The 17906-nt window shown below is 37.6% G+C and overlaps 2 protein-coding genes across 5 annotated transcripts in view; both read left to right on the plus strand.

Annotated features, from left to right (window-relative positions):
* hpse2 (heparanase 2) overlaps window positions 1-5403 on the plus strand; it is a 64208-nt gene extending 58805 nt beyond the window's left edge. The window contains exons 11-12 of the mRNA XM_044136201.1: window positions 742-888; window positions 3524-5403. Of these exons, the coding sequence (XP_043992136.1) occupies window positions 742-888; window positions 3524-3686 (310 nt within the window). The 3' untranslated portion in view covers window positions 3687-5403. The remainder of the gene's footprint in view (window positions 1-741; window positions 889-3523) is intronic.
* A 5263-nt stretch (window positions 5404-10666) lies between these two features.
* On the plus strand, window positions 10667-17816 carry hps1 (HPS1 biogenesis of lysosomal organelles complex 3 subunit 1). Of its 4 annotated transcripts, none has more exons than XM_044136245.1 (20): window positions 10667-10841; window positions 11013-11089; window positions 11190-11221; window positions 11804-11968; window positions 12065-12187; window positions 12530-12672; window positions 12762-12870; window positions 13945-14105; window positions 14237-14339; window positions 14429-14513; window positions 14597-14652; window positions 14730-14897; window positions 15480-15659; window positions 15856-15932; window positions 16024-16161; window positions 16307-16372; window positions 16664-16808; window positions 17201-17314; window positions 17473-17555; window positions 17637-17816. In XM_044136245.1, the coding sequence occupies exons 4-20, from the start codon at window positions 11852-11854 to the stop codon at window positions 17797-17799; spliced, it is 2031 nt and encodes a 676-aa protein (XP_043992180.1). In that variant the 5' UTR covers window positions 10667-10841; window positions 11013-11089; window positions 11190-11221; window positions 11804-11851; the 3' UTR covers window positions 17800-17816. The 4 variants fall into 4 exon arrangements, with proteins under 4 accessions (XP_043992180.1, XP_043992183.1, XP_043992181.1 ...); XM_044136248.1 differs by having other exon boundaries at window positions 10668-10841; window positions 10955-11089; XM_044136246.1 differs by lacking the exon at window positions 11190-11221 and having other exon boundaries at window positions 10668-10841.
* The last annotated feature ends 90 nt before the right edge of the window (window positions 17817-17906 follow it).

The following is a 17906-nucleotide window of genomic DNA, read 5'->3' on the forward strand; positions in this document are numbered from 1 at the left end:
CTGAAGTATGAGGATGACAACGTTGTGTCATCAGCCTTGAAATTCAATCTTGAGCACAAATTTTTCTGTCAAATGACAGATAATCCATAGTGTGCCATCATATTAGTTACCAAGTTTTTATAAATAACAAAACGAATGCTGATCTCAGTCCCATAGAAAACTTGTGGGCAGAGCAGAAAAGTTGTGTTTGAGCAAGTTGGCCTGCAAACTACCAGATCTGTCAGGAGAAATGTGCCGAATTCTGCACAAACACTTATATATACTAAAAATATAAGAAACGTAATAAAATGTAAGAAAACTAATAAAACAATATAAATATATGTCATTTATCTCATAGACATAATTCACTAACTGACCAAAGCCAGAAAAGGTTTAGTTTGATTTGATGTCAGACAGTGAGAAAACAAGGTAATGTGTCCTTTAATATGGTGTATGTAAATATCTGGTTTCCTCTTCACCTGTTAAACATACTTTACCTTTCTTTCTACATTTTCTGAAAGTTTTTTGATCGAGATGAGATGAATGAGGTGTGCTTTTAATCTATCATTTTGTCATAGAAGTATCAAAGACTTCCCTCTCTTTGTATTTATCATTACTAATAGAAAGCCTAATTCATAACGGCATTGTAATATAGAAAATGCTCAGTAGCAGATGTGAAGAGGAGTATGTTTTATTTTCATGCCAAGAGGCATTTCAGTGCTAAATCAAAGTAATACTGTGCTTTATCTTTTGTGGGATCAGTCCTAACTACATGAGAGGCTCCATTACAATCTACATCATCAATCTACATCGGTCGAGGAAGAAAATCAAGCTAGCAGGGACGTTACGGAACAGGACCGTCCATCAGTACCTACTCCAACCCCACGGCGAGGGTGGACTCAGAGCCAGGTTGAAATTTGCCTTTTTCTTTGTTTCTATTTATTTAAAAACAGCTACTTATTTACCCCTAATGATGTGATTTCAGATTCCGACAATAAAAGGTAATTATTTTGTGCAGTGGTCTAAAAGGCGTAGAGCTGAGGAGTCAGGAATATTGGAATTTTATAAGCAGTTTTTATAAGGTGCTAAACACAGACCCTTTACAAAGTTGCATTAGATTAATTCAGTTTTAAGACCATCGGTTGTGCTGAGCCAGCAGGCTGGGTGAGTAGCGCTCCACAAAACATGTAAATACACATCTAGATTCTCCGTTTTTCCCTTCTGCTCTCTATCAATTGTCTTCTGTTGGGGCTTTAATGGTATTACACGGAAATGTTCCCAGTACATATCCATTCACAAGGTTAAATAAAGTTCAGTTCAGATTATTTTTGCAGCACCAACTGACAACAAAAGTAATCTCAGGATACGTACGGAGAAAGTTCAATTCAAATATACCGAGGCAATCCTTTTCGATCCTGGCATAATCCATTTCAGTTATTCCAGTGTGTTTTTAATCTGTTTTCCTTCTCGAGTTCCAACTTAAATTCAATAATATATTTTTCATTTAACTGCTGTCTGTTTAACCTCCCAGCGCTGATTTGGTCTTTTTTTTTTTAATCAATGACTTATTTTCAGTTGGTATAATAATCCCACATAATTCTAATTTCCTCAAAATGTTTCTTGAAATAAAATCATTATAGTTTTAGTCTCATGCTCTCTACCCTAAGTCACCTGGTCTGTTGTTTTTTGACTTTGATTTAAGCCCAAAATCCTGGGATAACAGCCTAATGACTCACAACTGTGGATGTGTGAGATTGTCTTTGAAGCATACGATACCTGCATATGGCCTTAATGGAGGCTGACACATAAACCTGGAGAACAGCGTAATGATGAAGGATGTTTTTAGTGTTTGAACAACATCGCAAGGCAATTAAAAGGCGAGGCAGCTAATGATGTCCCATTATCTGTCCTTAAAGTGCTGTCTTTTACCACAGGCACTGCATGAGAATTTAATGATCAATTCAACAGCACCAGCAGATGTCTATAAATTTGCCTTTGTGGTACTTTTTAAAGTGTTTAGACTAATGCATGTCAAGGGGCAACTTTGAGCAGGTCAGTTTGACTAGCAAATTCTCATTGGAGAGCAAATTCGATTTGAAATTTCATTTAATTTGGTTGGTCCTTGTAAAAACTACCTCCAGACTGCCAGTTTTTATTTCTATTGCATTATAAACTTTACAACGTCAGTAACTGAACCACATTTAAGAAAAGCTTTGATTTTTTTTAAACTAACAATGCTGTGAACTAAAGGAACAATGCTTCAAAAAACAAAACAAAAAAACAAAAAAAGACCAGCAAATAAAGCTAATCCTAAATTATGTAGTTAATGTTTTATAGATAAAGATACATTACAAACAAACACAAAGCCTTACCTGATTGCTGTTGGATTGTTGGAATTCAATAAATGGTTTTACCTTAATTTATTGAGTGCTATTTTCTCTATTTTACGAGTATGCATAACAAATATCATGAAAATGTTCTGCCAAATAAACATATTTCCATTCAAGTGAGACTGAATGCGCTTTTAAGTTTAAATAAAGTTTTTTATCCAAAGAGTACAAAGAATACCCATAATCTAAAGTGCTTAAAATGTTTACCAAAAGCCATTTTTATAGGACAAGATAGAAAAATACATTTAAACTCAATTTTAATTTTTTTTCTAAAATTAAATGTTTATTTTGGTGCTGATTTATAATCTACTATTAATTATTTTTAAACTACTTATGCCAAGCAGTTAAAAAATGATCTGCTATTGAAACTTTTAGGTTTTATCTGCGCTACTATGCTACAAAATTGTAACAGCAGCGCCCCCAAGTGTTTAACTTTTGGAATCAGCGTTTCAACTAAAAGTTGATGCAATTTATCTTCCTCTTTAGCCTTTCACATACATTTTACATTTGCTGGTATTATGTGTCAGAAGGCAGCTGGGAAAGACTTACAAAACCATCCCTGATGGCCCTCAGAGGGCTAGACAGAAACATTCACACTACATACCAAACAATGAAGATCACTCATTTAACGGCTACAGTGTCCTGTACAAGTAATCCTTATTTTTAAAGACCGCACTCTTCAACAGAAAGAAAGCAAATATTAGTCTGTCAAATAGCAAAGGTTGAAAAACAAAAGTCCATTTGATTTTTATTGATTTTTATTGATTCCCCTGAGTGCACCCAGTGGGATCGTTTGTAGCGCTGATCGCTATAAACAATCAGCGTTTATGATCTGTCTGATGCGATATTGAAATTTTCTGGAAAGCTCAATTTTGGGTTTTGGTTAGCTGTAAAATGAAGTAGAATGAAATCCTGAAATATATAACTGTGTGTAATGAGTTTCACTTTCTAAATTAAAATATAGTGATAAATGAAATATTTGATCGTATTTTAATATACTGAGATGCCCCAGTGAAATCTATTTAAAATTCTAGTATTGTAAAATTTCAGTTCTGGCTATCAGTGTTTCCTGTGGCTATGTTCATTTCTAAAGGGTGTAGAACAGTCTGCTCCTTGAAATAAATAAGGACTCTGTTTTTCTATTCTTTTTACAGACATGTACAGCTGAATGGGGAGAAGCTCCTCATGGGCAACGATGAGACATTCCCAGAGCTGAAGCCTAAAATTCTACGGGCTGGCCGGACAATAGCTATGCCTCCAATGACCATAGGGTTTTATGTCATCAAAAACATTAACGCATACGCCTGTCGGAGATAACGACGACTCTTCATTCCGAAAGCACAGAAGACTACATGAGTTTCCTGGATGCAAAGCTTAAGAACCAAATCACCAGAGGAGACGGCGTTGTCCTTCTCGAGGACAGCTGAACAGAGCAGAGATTTGGAAACACCCTTGCTGGAAAACAGCCGACTAAGAATGAGATTATTATTTTTGTGGGAATATTTAAACCGCTCTTCCCAGTTTCAAATAAACCTCACATTCTCTCCTCTGTTCCAACGAAGTCTTTCTCACTATGATGCATGTGAAGGACTTCACTGCTGAACACGTTGTCTTTTCGCCAATAGCTCCTCAAGAGGTGCACAATTTTACGTGGTAAGTTATTGTTTTTGGACTGTGACACTTTCATTTTGTGGCGCACAAAATGGCAAAATTAGAAACATTGTTTGGGCTGATGTTTTCTTGTCTTTAATTGTCCTTCTCTCCCAGACTTTCAGTTGCTGAAAGAAAAAAAAAAACACAAATACAATATTTATCACAGAGAAAACTGTGGTGTAGCTAACTTTTGTGCATTTCTAAGCTTTTTAAATGAATTTGATAAAGCTACTGATGTGTCTACTAAAAGCATTTTTTCCCCTTTGTTTTGAAGAGGCTTACATTGGAAGTGTGGGGTTTTAACACTTTGATTATTTTGTCATCTTTGTTTCCATATTTTCTTTTATCTGGATAAGATACATTCGATATCAGTGAAGTTGTTCCAGTATTTCGAGGAAAATCTACAGAACAGTATAAAATACACTTGAAACTGGTTTTACTTAAAAGCATCTTAACTCCCATTTTTTTTCAGGTACAGTTTTTAAGCCTTTTCATTTAATGTTATATCCGATAATCCTTACTATTTTAATGCTGCTAGGTCACTTTTGTATGGATTATATCCTTGTACAGATATACAGTCATATATTTTTAGAGTATGTATTGTACATAAAAAATATAATGGAGATTTAAGCTTAATATGTTAGATTCAGTATGCAATTAATTTATGATAAAAGTCTATTTCTAATATTGAATGTCCAGTTCTATTTTTGTTTTCATATTCAGTTTTTTTGTAAAACTGTAAATGTTGTCCTGCAAAACCATTAATATGCTTTAACTTTTTCATCATTTGTCACTTACAAACCTCAAATGCCAAAGTTATTTAATAAATTAGAATATCACTTCTAATGAGGCTCATTGAATATGCTTTTCACTAGACCCACATCTCTGTTAAATGTCTGGTGTGATATTTTAATCCTAAATGTAACTAAAAGCAGAAAAATCACAATAAATAGACTTAAAAACATCAGTTTTAGTGTTTTAGTTCAGTTTTATTGTTTTAGTGAAATGAGCAAATTTTCAATATTCTAATTTATTGAAACTAGATCATATGGCTGTGTTTTATTATATTTTTATGTTGTAAACAAACAAAAAGATAATCGCAAATTTGGGGGGAAAAAAATTGGTACCTGTTTCGCATTTGTTTACGTGTGCATTTGTCTTCAACTACTTACTTTCTGCTTATTTTTGGTTATCCAATAACCAAAAATAAGCACGGAAACCAGATTAGCAGAGTTGCATGAGAGGTTGTGGGTGTTGTTTTATAACCCCACCATTCATAAAACTTAACAGGTTTAACTCTGATCATCCTGTAGTCCAGTGACGTGCGGTGAGGTTCATAGCTGGTGAGGCACTGACGTCATCAGAATCAGATTTGCAAATAGATGCATAGATTGACAGCAGTTTACAGGTTATGTTTCACTTCTGCATCCTTACACATACAAACTGTAGCTCACAAAACACACATTTCCTTAAAAAGCAAAATTATTATTATATTATTATTATTGTAATATATCGCTGCACTTGACTTGCTTCCCGAATCGTTTAGCCTAGCTCGCTGTCACTTACTCGGCAGTTGAGGAGTGAACAAGACGAACGTCTGGGATCTTGAGCGCCCCCTGCCATGAGGCAAGAGAACTGCCTGCCTCACCTCGAACCTGTTCTCTGCCGTTTATAATCGCTCATTACACGAAACACGTTACACAAACACAGTTGGTGACAAAAAGCACTGTACATTATATACATAAGCTAAATTATTGGAAATAAGTTCACATATTAAATTAGTTTAAACCATTTTATTGACGCCGTACAGCAACATGCTCTCTCCGCTTAGCAGCCAGCGCAGAGCCAGGGGTTGCGCAATCCAAGGTGAGGCAGAGCTCGCTGCTGCCTCACCGGCATCGCTTCCAAGCATTTGAATGGGAAAATAAGAAAATTCAGCGATTTTGAACAAATAAAAATCGAAATTGGTGAAGCTACATGAAAAATAAATATTTTTTAGTACAAACCACCGGATGAATATAACAATTTAAATTACTTTATGATTATATATTTTCTTTCTTTCCATGATGGCTGGTGAGGCACTGCCTCACCTGCCTCCCCTGACCGCACGTCACTGCTGTAGTCTCCATTCCTTGTTATGCTGTTTACTGAACAGCATCTATACTGAGTTTAAAATACATAATGGGAGAATCTACTTACTTGGTTTTTTAAAGCATTTGGTAGCATTGGAATTCATTTACAGGCAAACAAGTAAATACAGTTGAACGCATATGCACACCACACTTTTCAGATATTTACTTGCAAAAATAAATCCATGCATTATGTTGAAATGCATGGATTTCATGATTACAACATAATGCAATTAGGAGTTACATTGCATATATATATATATATATATGTATAAATTCCAAATAAATGCATTGAAGTTTGTGATAATACACGACAGAATGTGAAAAAGTTTATGTATGGTGAGATATCCATTGAGAAAGAATTAGTATTGACCTGAGAAGATGCTAGTGGTCTAATGATAAATTTATCTTGAATGTTTTCACCAGCGTATTTCAATGTTGAGTCTGTATTTATCAGACTAAAACCATTCTCTCATTTATTCCTCCAAGCTTAGCAATAAGTTCAAAACACAATAAAAGTTTAACAAGATCTGGTTCAGTGTTCAGAAATGTTAAATAGAAATATTATTTGCCTCTGAATGTGTTTATACGTAATGTAGAGATGTATATATTTCTTTTGGAGAGCATTATTTTAATATGGAAAGTGTCCCTGTATTATTATTATTTTTTTGTTAAAAATAAAAGTTTACATTGCTATTAAAAACCCACAGAGCATGGTTTGTGTTCATCGCACATTCCGGTCGATTCCACCTGCTGTAGATGAACATCAAACACTGGAAAAGATCAGACTGTGCTGAACTTTCCCTGTAAACATGAGTCAAAGGAATGAAGAAAAAGAAAGGTTTTAATTTATATCCACACAGGAGCACAAGAGAGCAGATAAACCCTCCCCGAGGGAGATAATAAATACGAACTGTCACTTTCTTGCAGCATCCTTTCATGAAGTTTTTAAGTTGCTGTTTTTGACTCACTCACTCACTCACTCCTACAAAGTGCTACATGCTACGGCCCCAGATGTGGGAGCAGCTGGGACTAGCCTTTGTAGTGGTGTCTTGTCACTGTATGAGGCGGCTGCTGATGGGAACCACGGATCCAGGACGGGCTCAAACGGCAGACTCAGACAAGCTAAACCTGAACCACACATGGCTTACAGTCGGCTGATGCACAGATAACCAGGATTCGCTTGATGCTTTTGCGTTTGATGGATCTTCGGTTTCTTCTCTGGAAGCCCGGCGGTACAAAAATTTCCACGCTAGTGATTCCTGTGCTGACGTTTGATGCCTGTGTGCTGTTAGCACAAAGAGGCCATGATCCAAAGCATGTACCTTTATTTACATTTTGTTTTAGATTTCATAAACTTGAAATTGGCTCCTGCTTTTATGTAAGGAGCGGAAGTGGTTTGTGTTTTTTTTTTCTTTTTCCCCAGAAATAGCCTTTCCTTCACATGTGGTTCACTTTAAACAAGCTCACTCTTTTGACAAGCAAAAGTCAAAGCAGGCTTGTTAACACTTGGCCATATTCCTGCATAATGGTACTCGTTATGCTGTTGGCCATATACAACTGCTGATTTGGACGAACAGTCACATTTATTAATTTTAGATCCCAGCGACAGAAAATAGACTTTAAGTGAAGAACTGGACTATCATTAGGGGATATCTACTAATTCTTATTTTACAAAAATTATATGCAATTCACAAGATTTCTATTGTATTCTGAATCTCTGAACAGAAATCAGTGAAGCATTTTGATTGGGTTGATGTGAACAATGGGGCCTAAGTACAGCTATTGAGCCGCCTCGCGATTCACCGTTTCCACTCACTGAATCTAACTGCGATCTGATTTAGGAAGACTTGTGCCGTGCCTCGCCACTTGTGCGTGACAGCGTCTCCACAGTGGAGGTAGCTGTTGCTCAGGCCCAGCTAACACTGTTTATGTGCAGGGATCCATTTTGAGGCATGCAAGGCCCCCCCACACTGTCAGCAAACATTGAGGATTTCATGATGTTTACTCTGTATACACAGGAGTCAGCCTAAATAAGATCGTCATGAACTCCAGGTCTCCAGAAAACTGATGGACTAGATTAGACTTTGGCCCGCAATGTCCCAAATCCCAGCATTTGGGACCATTTCGACCCAAGCAGGGTTAATAAAACATAAATATTTATGCTGCTTTGCTTCACTCAGAGGCCTAGCGCACAGTCTGTGCAGAATATTATGATAAAAGGCAGATTTGTTGAAGTCGACAGAGGTTTCTCTGAGAAGCGGCCTGGTGTTTCAATCATTTCTGTTAGTAAGTCCTGCCTACAGTTTTCAAGCGTCTCAGTGGGTAGGCAGCTCCAGGGTGCTTTTTTAAAATTTTATTTTATTTTTTTTTTACTCTGTTTATTTTTGCGATAGATATAAGACTAAATAATGACTGCAAACTCTCCTATAACTTGGAGTTTGGCCATGTTCAGATTTAAACTTGTGTTAAATGGGTGTCAGTGCACATCTTTCACCATCTGAAGTGGCTCTGATTAATCTAAAATGAAATTCAGTTGTTAAATGAAGAAGGGGATTTTAAAATAACTGTTATGGTTATAGGATCATAATGTCTTATACCTTTTAACACCAGCTGGTCAGCAAAATGCAGACAAGAGCTCTAACCTGGTACAATGCATCTCTCCGTTTTTAGGTTAATGTAGATTATGCTCTGTCCCTGTTTACTGTAAATAAACAAATACAAAACATCAATTGATGTTTATCAGCTGGATTTCATTCTCAGAAGACATCAGTCAAGAAAAGAAAACCAAAAAAAAAATGCAGTTTCAAATAGATAGAAACACGAATTCAGACAATAAATCAATTTGCCCTTCTGGCCTCAATCACATTAGAACAGCTGGGAGGTCTCACAACAAACAGAGGCTCTGAAGATTTAGGGTTTTTTTTTTTTTTTTTTTTTTTTTTATGTAGCTCGTTATACCAAGTTATTTGCGCTATGCTAACATTATTTCCAAATCAGTTAGGCAGACAGAGCTCTCTTTCAACATATAGACTTGAATATTGGCTCAGAGCTCATACCCCAACTTTCGTCACAAAAACCAAAGGGCAAGACCCCTACTAATCTAAATCTAAATCTTGACGCTGCATACCACAAATATCACATTATTATTTCAAACTCTCAGTCCGTCATGTGCTCCACTTCATTCATCGGCGCATGACTTTTTCCTGCCTCGGTGATCATCGGGCTCCTGGAAGAATAGTTCACTGAAAAGAGGGGCTCAAGAGCTGGTCTATGGCAGGCCCTCGTGACATATAATCAAACCACGTGCTACAGTACAGCCTTATCCTAAATTGTTTTAAATTAACTTCTTTCCTCACAACTCTACACAAAAACACCCCATTATGACAATGCCAAAAAAAAAAAATGTTTGAGATTTTGCACTATCAACTGTGGGACCTCATATTGACAGATGTGTGCTTGTCCAAATCAAGTCCAGTCAACTTAACTGGCCGCAGGTGGACTCTGTTGAAAGACCTCAAGAATATCAATTTAAGATTAATATTAAGCAAAGCCTGTGAATACTCATGCACATGTGATTTTTTTTTTCTTATAAATTTGCAAAAACACTCAAAATGTTTTCCCATACTGTCATAGATTTGTGCATCAAAGTATTTGAAATAAACTTTACTGAACAAGCTGTGCTCACTACTCATCAAAGAATAACCAAACTTTCTGTTCACTAACCCCTACAACAATTTTATTCAAAAAAGTCTCCTTTTTAACAAGACCTATACATTTTTGGGACTATGTGTGTGACTATTTCTGCATAAGCCTGGTTGCATGCCTGTTTTGTATGCCAAGAAAGAAGCAGATGAAAGAAGAAATGTTCAGATCAAACTGGGCGACTTATCCGCAGCAGTTGTCTTGGAATAAAACCAGCATGTTAGCTATTTATTTTTGCCCGCATAAACTGATGACTATCATGAATCCGTCAACATCAAAGTTAACACTGAAAACTGTTTGACCTAGACCCTGCAGTGAAAACAGATGAACTATGAATTGGTATTTCAGCCTTGATTGTTCACAGCATGCAAAAACATCTGCCTGGAACAGAACTAAAAAAAAAAAAAAAAAAAAAAAAAAAAAAAACTTTATGAATTAGTTATCAGTCAAAAAAAGACTTATGAAAGAGATGAAAGCAAAATCCCAAACTAAAATCTATACTTGATATTTAAGGCAATCTAATTATTAGATGAGCTGCTACTGTTAGTTAATTCAATGCAAGAAAAAAATCTAGAGGGTGCCTGATAACTTTTAAAGTGCAAAAAAGTAAGCATGTGTATTTTATATTTAACTAGACCTACCACATTATAACATTTTTTTTTTCAGATTCAGCATGAATATATTTATGAACAACTATTGCGAGTCTTAAAGTCTTTAAATTCACTTTAAAACGCAAATATCTGCTCTGAGACGCAGATAATGGCCGAATGATTATGTGATAAGTGGACTTGCCTTAAACAAATTTCTTGGCAGAGTCGTGGCTGCAGTCACATGACTGCGTTGCGCTTCGGTCGAAAAGTACGGAAGGAAGCAATGAACACAAGCTGTACCTGCAGAGAAAAAAGCAGAAGAAAACTGGACTTTTCAACAGCAGAAAAGGACGGCGATGCAGAGATTATTCCGAGAACTGAGCTGAGAACCCAGAGTGAGTCCATGTGAGATCAACTAAAAGTTTCTGTTGGAGCAAAATGTCAGGGAGAAGTTAATGAATGGAGGATGTTCGCGTGTTGTAGTAAGATTTGATGTAAAACTTGACAGATTGGGCCATACAAGCGCTTCGTATGTAACATCGCTATGCTTTTTTTGGCATACAAAGAGATGAGTAAAAAAACGCACATGATGTGTGCTTGATGGGAAACTGCGAACCTTCATCTCAGTCAATAGCAGAACAAGGTAAAAATCAACAGTTGTGGTCTCACTGCTTGTTGACATGCCTGTCTAATGAGTCAGCACAGATGATTGTTTTTCACTGGAGTTTTCTGTTACTCTGCAGACTGTGTGACTTAAGTTCCAAGCACTTCATTGGTAAGTTTGGCTTTTGCAGTGTTGAAATTTAACTGCATAATCCTAAAGTTCAAAATGAATAAGTAGATTGAATTTAATGTTTGCGGGGTTTACAGAAGTGATGATGTGTAACTCTCTATATAGAGACGCTTTTTGCATATTTTCATTGGTATTTTTAGGATTTATCTTCCTTGATGAGCTCCTCTTTAAGGTTTGACGGCCTTATTACCATTACCCTCACAATTTGGGTCCCTTTACAGATCCTACATCTTGGTCAAAAACATGTATTTTTAAGATGCATTCTTTTCTGCTTATTTTTAAATAATAACATAGAAAATGCTTAATATTGTTAATGTAGTTTTTTATTATTATTTTATTTTTGTTACAGACCAAAAACTGGACTTTTAACAAAACAACACCAAAGAAAATTGGCATTTTCTTTTCACTAAAAAACATATGTTTTTTTTTATTATTATTCATTTTGTTTGTTTTGGTTTCTTCTCTTCATGTTCTTCCTGCTATCTTTTTTCCCACAATGTAGAAATTAAAAAAAGAAATAGCAAAAATTTCATTGATGTTTCCCTTTTTTTTTTTGTTTTTCAGTGTAGCATCCTTTTCTGAATATTTGACGGGAAGACGTTTCTGGTCCAGATGAAGTGCTTGTTGATAGCCAGCGAGAGCGCCGAGGTCCTCTTCCACTGGAGTGACCGCGAATATCGCCAGAATATCCAGGAGAAGTATGGGGTCTCTCAGGAGGAAGGCGAGGGGGTACGGAGGAGGAGGACAATAAATCCTTCTTATTTAATTGCTTCTAGTGAAGGCTTAAAATTACTCATTTGTTTTATTTCCAATTCTTCTTTTCAGCTTCCTGCCTTTGAAGACATCTTGAGCACTTTGTTTGCTCCCATCATTATCTCCTGCAGCACCTTGGAGGACAGCTACACCTCCTTCACCACTGAGAACAACCACATCTACGTCCTACACCAGGTAATATCCGCCCATCCTCCATCCTTCATGACACAGTTACATAAAAAAATGATATCGGCTCTGCCCTGTGAACTTCCATGCTCTGATTCTGGAATATTGGACAGTAGAAAGCACTTATGCCGCAGTGACGTGAATGAATGCCTCTCTTTTAGCGAGGCGTTACGTTTGTCATGTGAGTGGAGTTAAAGAGTCAAGCCAGGCTTTGTCCCCCTGTGGCACATGATCGGGTCGCACCGTCAAAACGTAGCGCCATTTTCAGAGAACTCCAAAGCAGCTCTCAGTTTTGCATTGTCTTTTGCACATGGAGCAAAAACCTAATGGAGCTGCGTTGTGCTCCTGCAGTTCGACGAGTGTCTCTACATCGCCGTGAACGGGGACGGCGAAGAAAAGGAGGACGACCTGAGGAGAAAATTGTACGTGCTGAAAAAGATGGTGGAGGTCATGTTCGGCATGGTCACGCTCAGTGGGAACCTCCTGAGGAGAGAGTAAGAACGTCCGGCCTCTTTCACGTGCGCTGTGGACTGTGTTAGGGTGGGTGTGTGGCCGACGCCTGATCCATTTGGTTCCCCTTCAGACTGCGGCCTCAGGACACGGAGCAGAGAGCGAGGCTCTGGAAGTATCTGCAGAGCCTGCTGGAGACCTACAGCCTCCTCCGGGAGAACGACCAGAGCTTCTTAGTGGAGGTGGAATTCTTTTTGCTTCTTAAGTACCAGGGCCAGAAGGGGATAAACGAACCATAACTTCAGACCTGGAATGTGGGATTTTTTTGCCATTGTGAATGCAGCTAAGCTAAGCCTTGATCAGACCTGTCTGAGCAGTTGGTCTGATTAGTAAATAAAGGTTTCTACTAGCTGGAGCAAATCCAGGATTCTTTAAATTCATTCATTTCTAAAAGAAAGTGTCTTTTCCCTCACCTGAAATGATCCTTATTTATTTATTTATATATTTTTTTCTTTTTACATTACTTTAAACAGCAAACATATCTGAATTTCATCTAGATTGTTACTCAAAGCATCATTAGTTTTCACACAGAACTTGAAGTAGAAAATATTTTTTTTCATTGTTTCATACATATTTAGGATTATTACTCCACCTTTCTAAAAGATTTTAAAACTATTCTTTAATTGCGATTGCTTTTCTGTACATCTTTACTTCATAATTTTGGTGGATTAAATTACATGAAAAAAAAAATTAATTATACAAATTAGTAAAATGTCATTTGAAATGCCAATTAATTTTGCCTGCTAATTGAGCATAAAATGCCCACACCCTTATGCTACCTCCACCATGTTTTATTTATTTATTTTTATTTATGTATTCTGGACTGGTATTTCAAAAAAATGTTAAGGAAAGACAAATAATATAAGATCTAAAATTGGTGATGATATTAATCAACATAAGCAATAAATAAAAACAAATACACATAATTATAAAATCCAGACAAATAAATAATAAACAGTTATTACAATAAGTTAAACTGGCCACTGTAATACAGTGAAGGCATAAACAACCTATAAAAGTCTATCTTTATCACAAGGCATTTAGTGCTTTTTCCTGTATCTTATGTATTAACTTTTCACTAAAAATAATCTCCAATATGCGATCATCTAAATGAATGCTGGTAAATTTTTTTTTTTGGAGTCAAAAACTTGACTCCCCTTTTTTGTTTGTGCAGAAGAAAACTTAACTTCACCTAACAGTTTCTTTCCGTGAGAAATAAATTGAATTCCAGTCGTTTCATTTCCTCCGTCTCTCAGGCGGTGGAGCGCTTGATTCACCCGCAGCTCTGTGAGCTGTGCATAGAGTTCCTGGAGCGCCGCCTGGTCCAGCAGCTCAACAGCAGTGTGGAGCGAGCAGGAGAGGAGGTTCTGCACGCCTTCGTCCTCGTTCACACCAAGCTGCTCGCTTTCTACTCCAGGTTCATGCTTTCATTGAAAACGTCCCATTTTTTATTTTTTTCATACCCTGTGCAATTTACTGCTGCCGACTTTTATGTTTGGATTTTGATTTATTTACATATTTGCCAACCCTCTGCTTCTCTCACTGCAGCCGCAATGCCAGCATCCTCTCCCCCTCAGACCTGCTGGCCCTCATCGTCATGGCACAAAATATGTATCCCAGCAATGTAGATCTGGACGACATGAGTCCAGAGGTATTGAATGGCCTACAATTTCTCAAACAGCTGCTTATTTCTGCTGTTTTCTTTTTTTTTTCTTCACCATTTTCTCTTCCTCTGTGAAGGATACTGAGAGCACATCCGGTTCTGGCCCTGAAAATTTCTATACACCAGAACCTTCCCCCTCCAGTAGAAGCTCCAGTAGCTCAGGTGAGTTATTGAGTAAAGTGATTTTACTTGTGCTAAATTTCTCGCTTCCGTCTTGAGGACTGACTTTGCTTTTGGTTTACTAGGGAAAGCTGGCCGAGGAGAAACTCCTGTGTTTGAGTTTGTGGACCCAGAAATCCAGGTCAGAATAATTTTCTCTACAAGACACAAAGATTGTAATTAAGAGTGACACACTTTCGGCTGCATTAATGTCTTTAGATGGCAGAGGACAGCTTGCACACTCTGGAAATTAACCCACCGGACCCTGCGAGCCCTCGGAGAGTTTTCCTCGAGGTATCACACAAAGATGGGCCATTTCCCATGATGCCTCACTCCATGTACTGCCTCTCACTGTGGCCAGGCATCACACTAGTGCTGCTCACCAAGGTTTGTGGTTACATTCAAACAAAGCCTGTTTCTCTTTAGTTGCAGCAAAGATGCTTGTGGCACGTTGTAGATAGATGTTTAACAGACATTGTATGCGATTAACACTGCAATGCCATTGAAATACTCTTTGATTTTTAAAGTATTTTATTGGGATTTAGCAACACTAGGTTGTTCATATTTTAAAAATAAAAGGTCCTACTTCAGTTTTTTTGTTTTTTTTTTACACAAAATGTCTGGCCTTTGTATTCAGACACGCTAAGTCATTTCAATGCCATTACAGCTGGAAGTTTTTGTTGGTATGTCTCTAGTACCTTTGCACACCTAGAGAAAAATGTTGGCCCACTATGCAATTCTAAAGCATACTCGTAACTTTAGTTGGCAAATGGTTGCACTGAATATTATTTAGGGGTGTTGGAGTAAATAGCTTTATGTTTTTGGAATTTCAGCGCTGGTAGCATTTTTCTTAAGCTTAATTATATATTATAAGAAAAAGGGGGGGAAAGTTCAAGAGGTAAGATTATTTCTGAAAGGCACTATATATCCAAAGACATCCTGTATTTGCTCTCTTGTCACCCATGTCAGATTTCCTCCAGTGCACTGGCCATCTCGGTGTATAAGTACTTGGAGGAATTTGACAAGCTGGAGAAACGATTACACGAAGGCCATGGAGGTCCCGCCTCAGCCAGAAGTCCTCTGAATATGCAGGACATCCGCTCCAAAATGGACAAATTCATCAAATCTTTGGAGCCCCATGACTTACAGGTTACCAGTTTCAGACCTTGCCATTTCATTGTACGACCTCCTAAATTATAATAGAAAATGTTATTTGTTCAGTTGTCTTACTCTGAATTCAAAAGAACCTTCCTAGATTCCTTACTCTTATTTAAAAGAATCACATTTAATTCTTCCGTTTTCATTCTTCGAGCCCAAACAAGAACATTTTCTAATTCTCTTCCAGTATGCGCAGTTACAAAATGTCTGGGCAGAGTTCAAGAGCCGAGCCTTTTCCAGAGGAGGTTCTGGTTTCAACAAAGAGTAAGTCCTCTGCTGCCCTCTGGTGGCCAAACGTCATTAAAGCAGAAAGTGTCTGAAGTTCCTTTTAACGTTTTCACGACTGTTGCTTTAGTCTCATCCCGTGGTGTAAGAACATGAAGACGCAGTTGTGTGGAATATACAGACAGTGTTTCCTGACTGGTTCTTTGTCTGCTGATGTTACTCATCGTCTCTCTGCTGGTCTGCAGGAACGAGCCCAGGCTATGGTTCGGTGAGCCTCAGCCCACTGAAACGTTTTATTTTTTGTCTCAGCACTCTATGTGTCTTTAATAAATGTCTTTAATAAATGTCATAATGTTGAAGGGACTTCAGGCTTTCTATTGGTTCGACTCGTATTGACACTCTTCTTCCCCTAGAGAGAAACTGGTGGACTGGAAGGACTTCCTGTTGGTCAAAAGCAAAAGGAACATAACCATGGTGTCATATCCTTTTTTTGTTTAAATGTTACCTTTCCCCTATAGGTCTACTGACTGCTTTATTGTCTATTAATGGTTATATGCACATCATATTGATAAACAGTCTTAGGTAATGAGCACATGAGAATTAAGTTTTTCCAAAACCATTTTATGTATTTGTTCTCTCTTAAATGTAAAAATGTTGCTCAGGGCTAATTTCTGGACTACTACCCTGGTAAGACCTGGCTAAACTCAGGCCCTGCCTTTTGATCTGCATATGTTTTTCAAAAATGTGGATCTTGACTAAGCTGATCTCACTTATCTGGAGGATTTCCCAGGCCTCGTCCATTTTATCTGCGTGGACCGAGCAACTGGCCAAATGATTGCTCCATCACTCAACATCACAGAGCGCACTACGTCAGAGCTGGGGAAGGGACCTGTGGCTAAATATATTAAAAACAAGGTCAGACAACCTCTGATTTATTTTACTACATGAGTGTTTTAGATGGAAAAAGACTCAATGATCATTTAGACCAATGGACTTAAAAAGTAAAGATCTTAACAGTCTTTTTACATCAAAACTAACAAACAAAAAGACTCAGTTTCACAAAATGTTTTCATAGTTTTATCTTAAATAAGAAGACTAATAGCAGCGCTGCTGTGAACTAAATGCACACTGTGATGTTGATGTAGTGAAATCAGAAATAAGTGTTTGCAGATTGTGCTTTTTATCCTTTGACTGATGGAACATAGTCTTTTCTCTTGCCTTTGTGAAAGACAGAATTATTTTGCCTGTGCAGTGACCACAATTACTTTCTTTTTCCCTTCCGTCTATCTTTTGACCTTAAACTGAAGGTATGGGCCCTGGTCAGGACAACCCGCAGCTATCTGCAGAAGGGTTATTCCACCGTCACACTCCGTGATGGAGATTTCTATTTCTGCTACTTCCTCTGGTTTGAGAATGAAACGGTAAGTTACCATTGGAACATTGGACTCAATTTAAGGATGGATTCATCTTTTTTTGCTGTGCAGCAAACAATTAATTCTATTAAGTGTTTCCACATTTTTGCCAACTTATTTACGCATTAGCATTATGCTACAAAATCTCTATATGTCTGATCCATCAGGGATACAAGTTACAGCCAGTGGAGATACCAGTGCTACCTGACGACTCTCCACCCATTGGGATGCTCGCCTATGACTACTACAAGTAAACAACCTAACCCTGAAATGTAAGGAAAACTCAAGTGGCCTTTGCTCAGCATTAACAGAAGTCATATTTTTTTCACAGTAGGCTGCTGAGGTACTGCAGCAAGAGCCACAAGGGGGAGAATGTGAAGTGCTATGAGCTGCTGACTGTCCACCTGGGGGTCATCCCTACAGAAATCATCCTCCAGCACTGCAGGCAACTCGCAAGCAAACTGTGGGAACCCTCACGCAATCCGCTGCTGTAGAAAGATCATTACACTCAAACGTAGAGACAAAGGTTTCAATCCATTGTTCCATCAGGAAGAAAAGCAGAACCCACATATCTGCCTCACAGTTTCCTACTCTTTCTTTG

This window comes from Gambusia affinis, linkage group LG13, assembly GCF_019740435.1.
Source record: "Gambusia affinis linkage group LG13, SWU_Gaff_1.0, whole genome shotgun sequence".
Taxonomy (NCBI): domain Eukaryota; kingdom Metazoa; phylum Chordata; class Actinopteri; order Cyprinodontiformes; family Poeciliidae; genus Gambusia; species Gambusia affinis.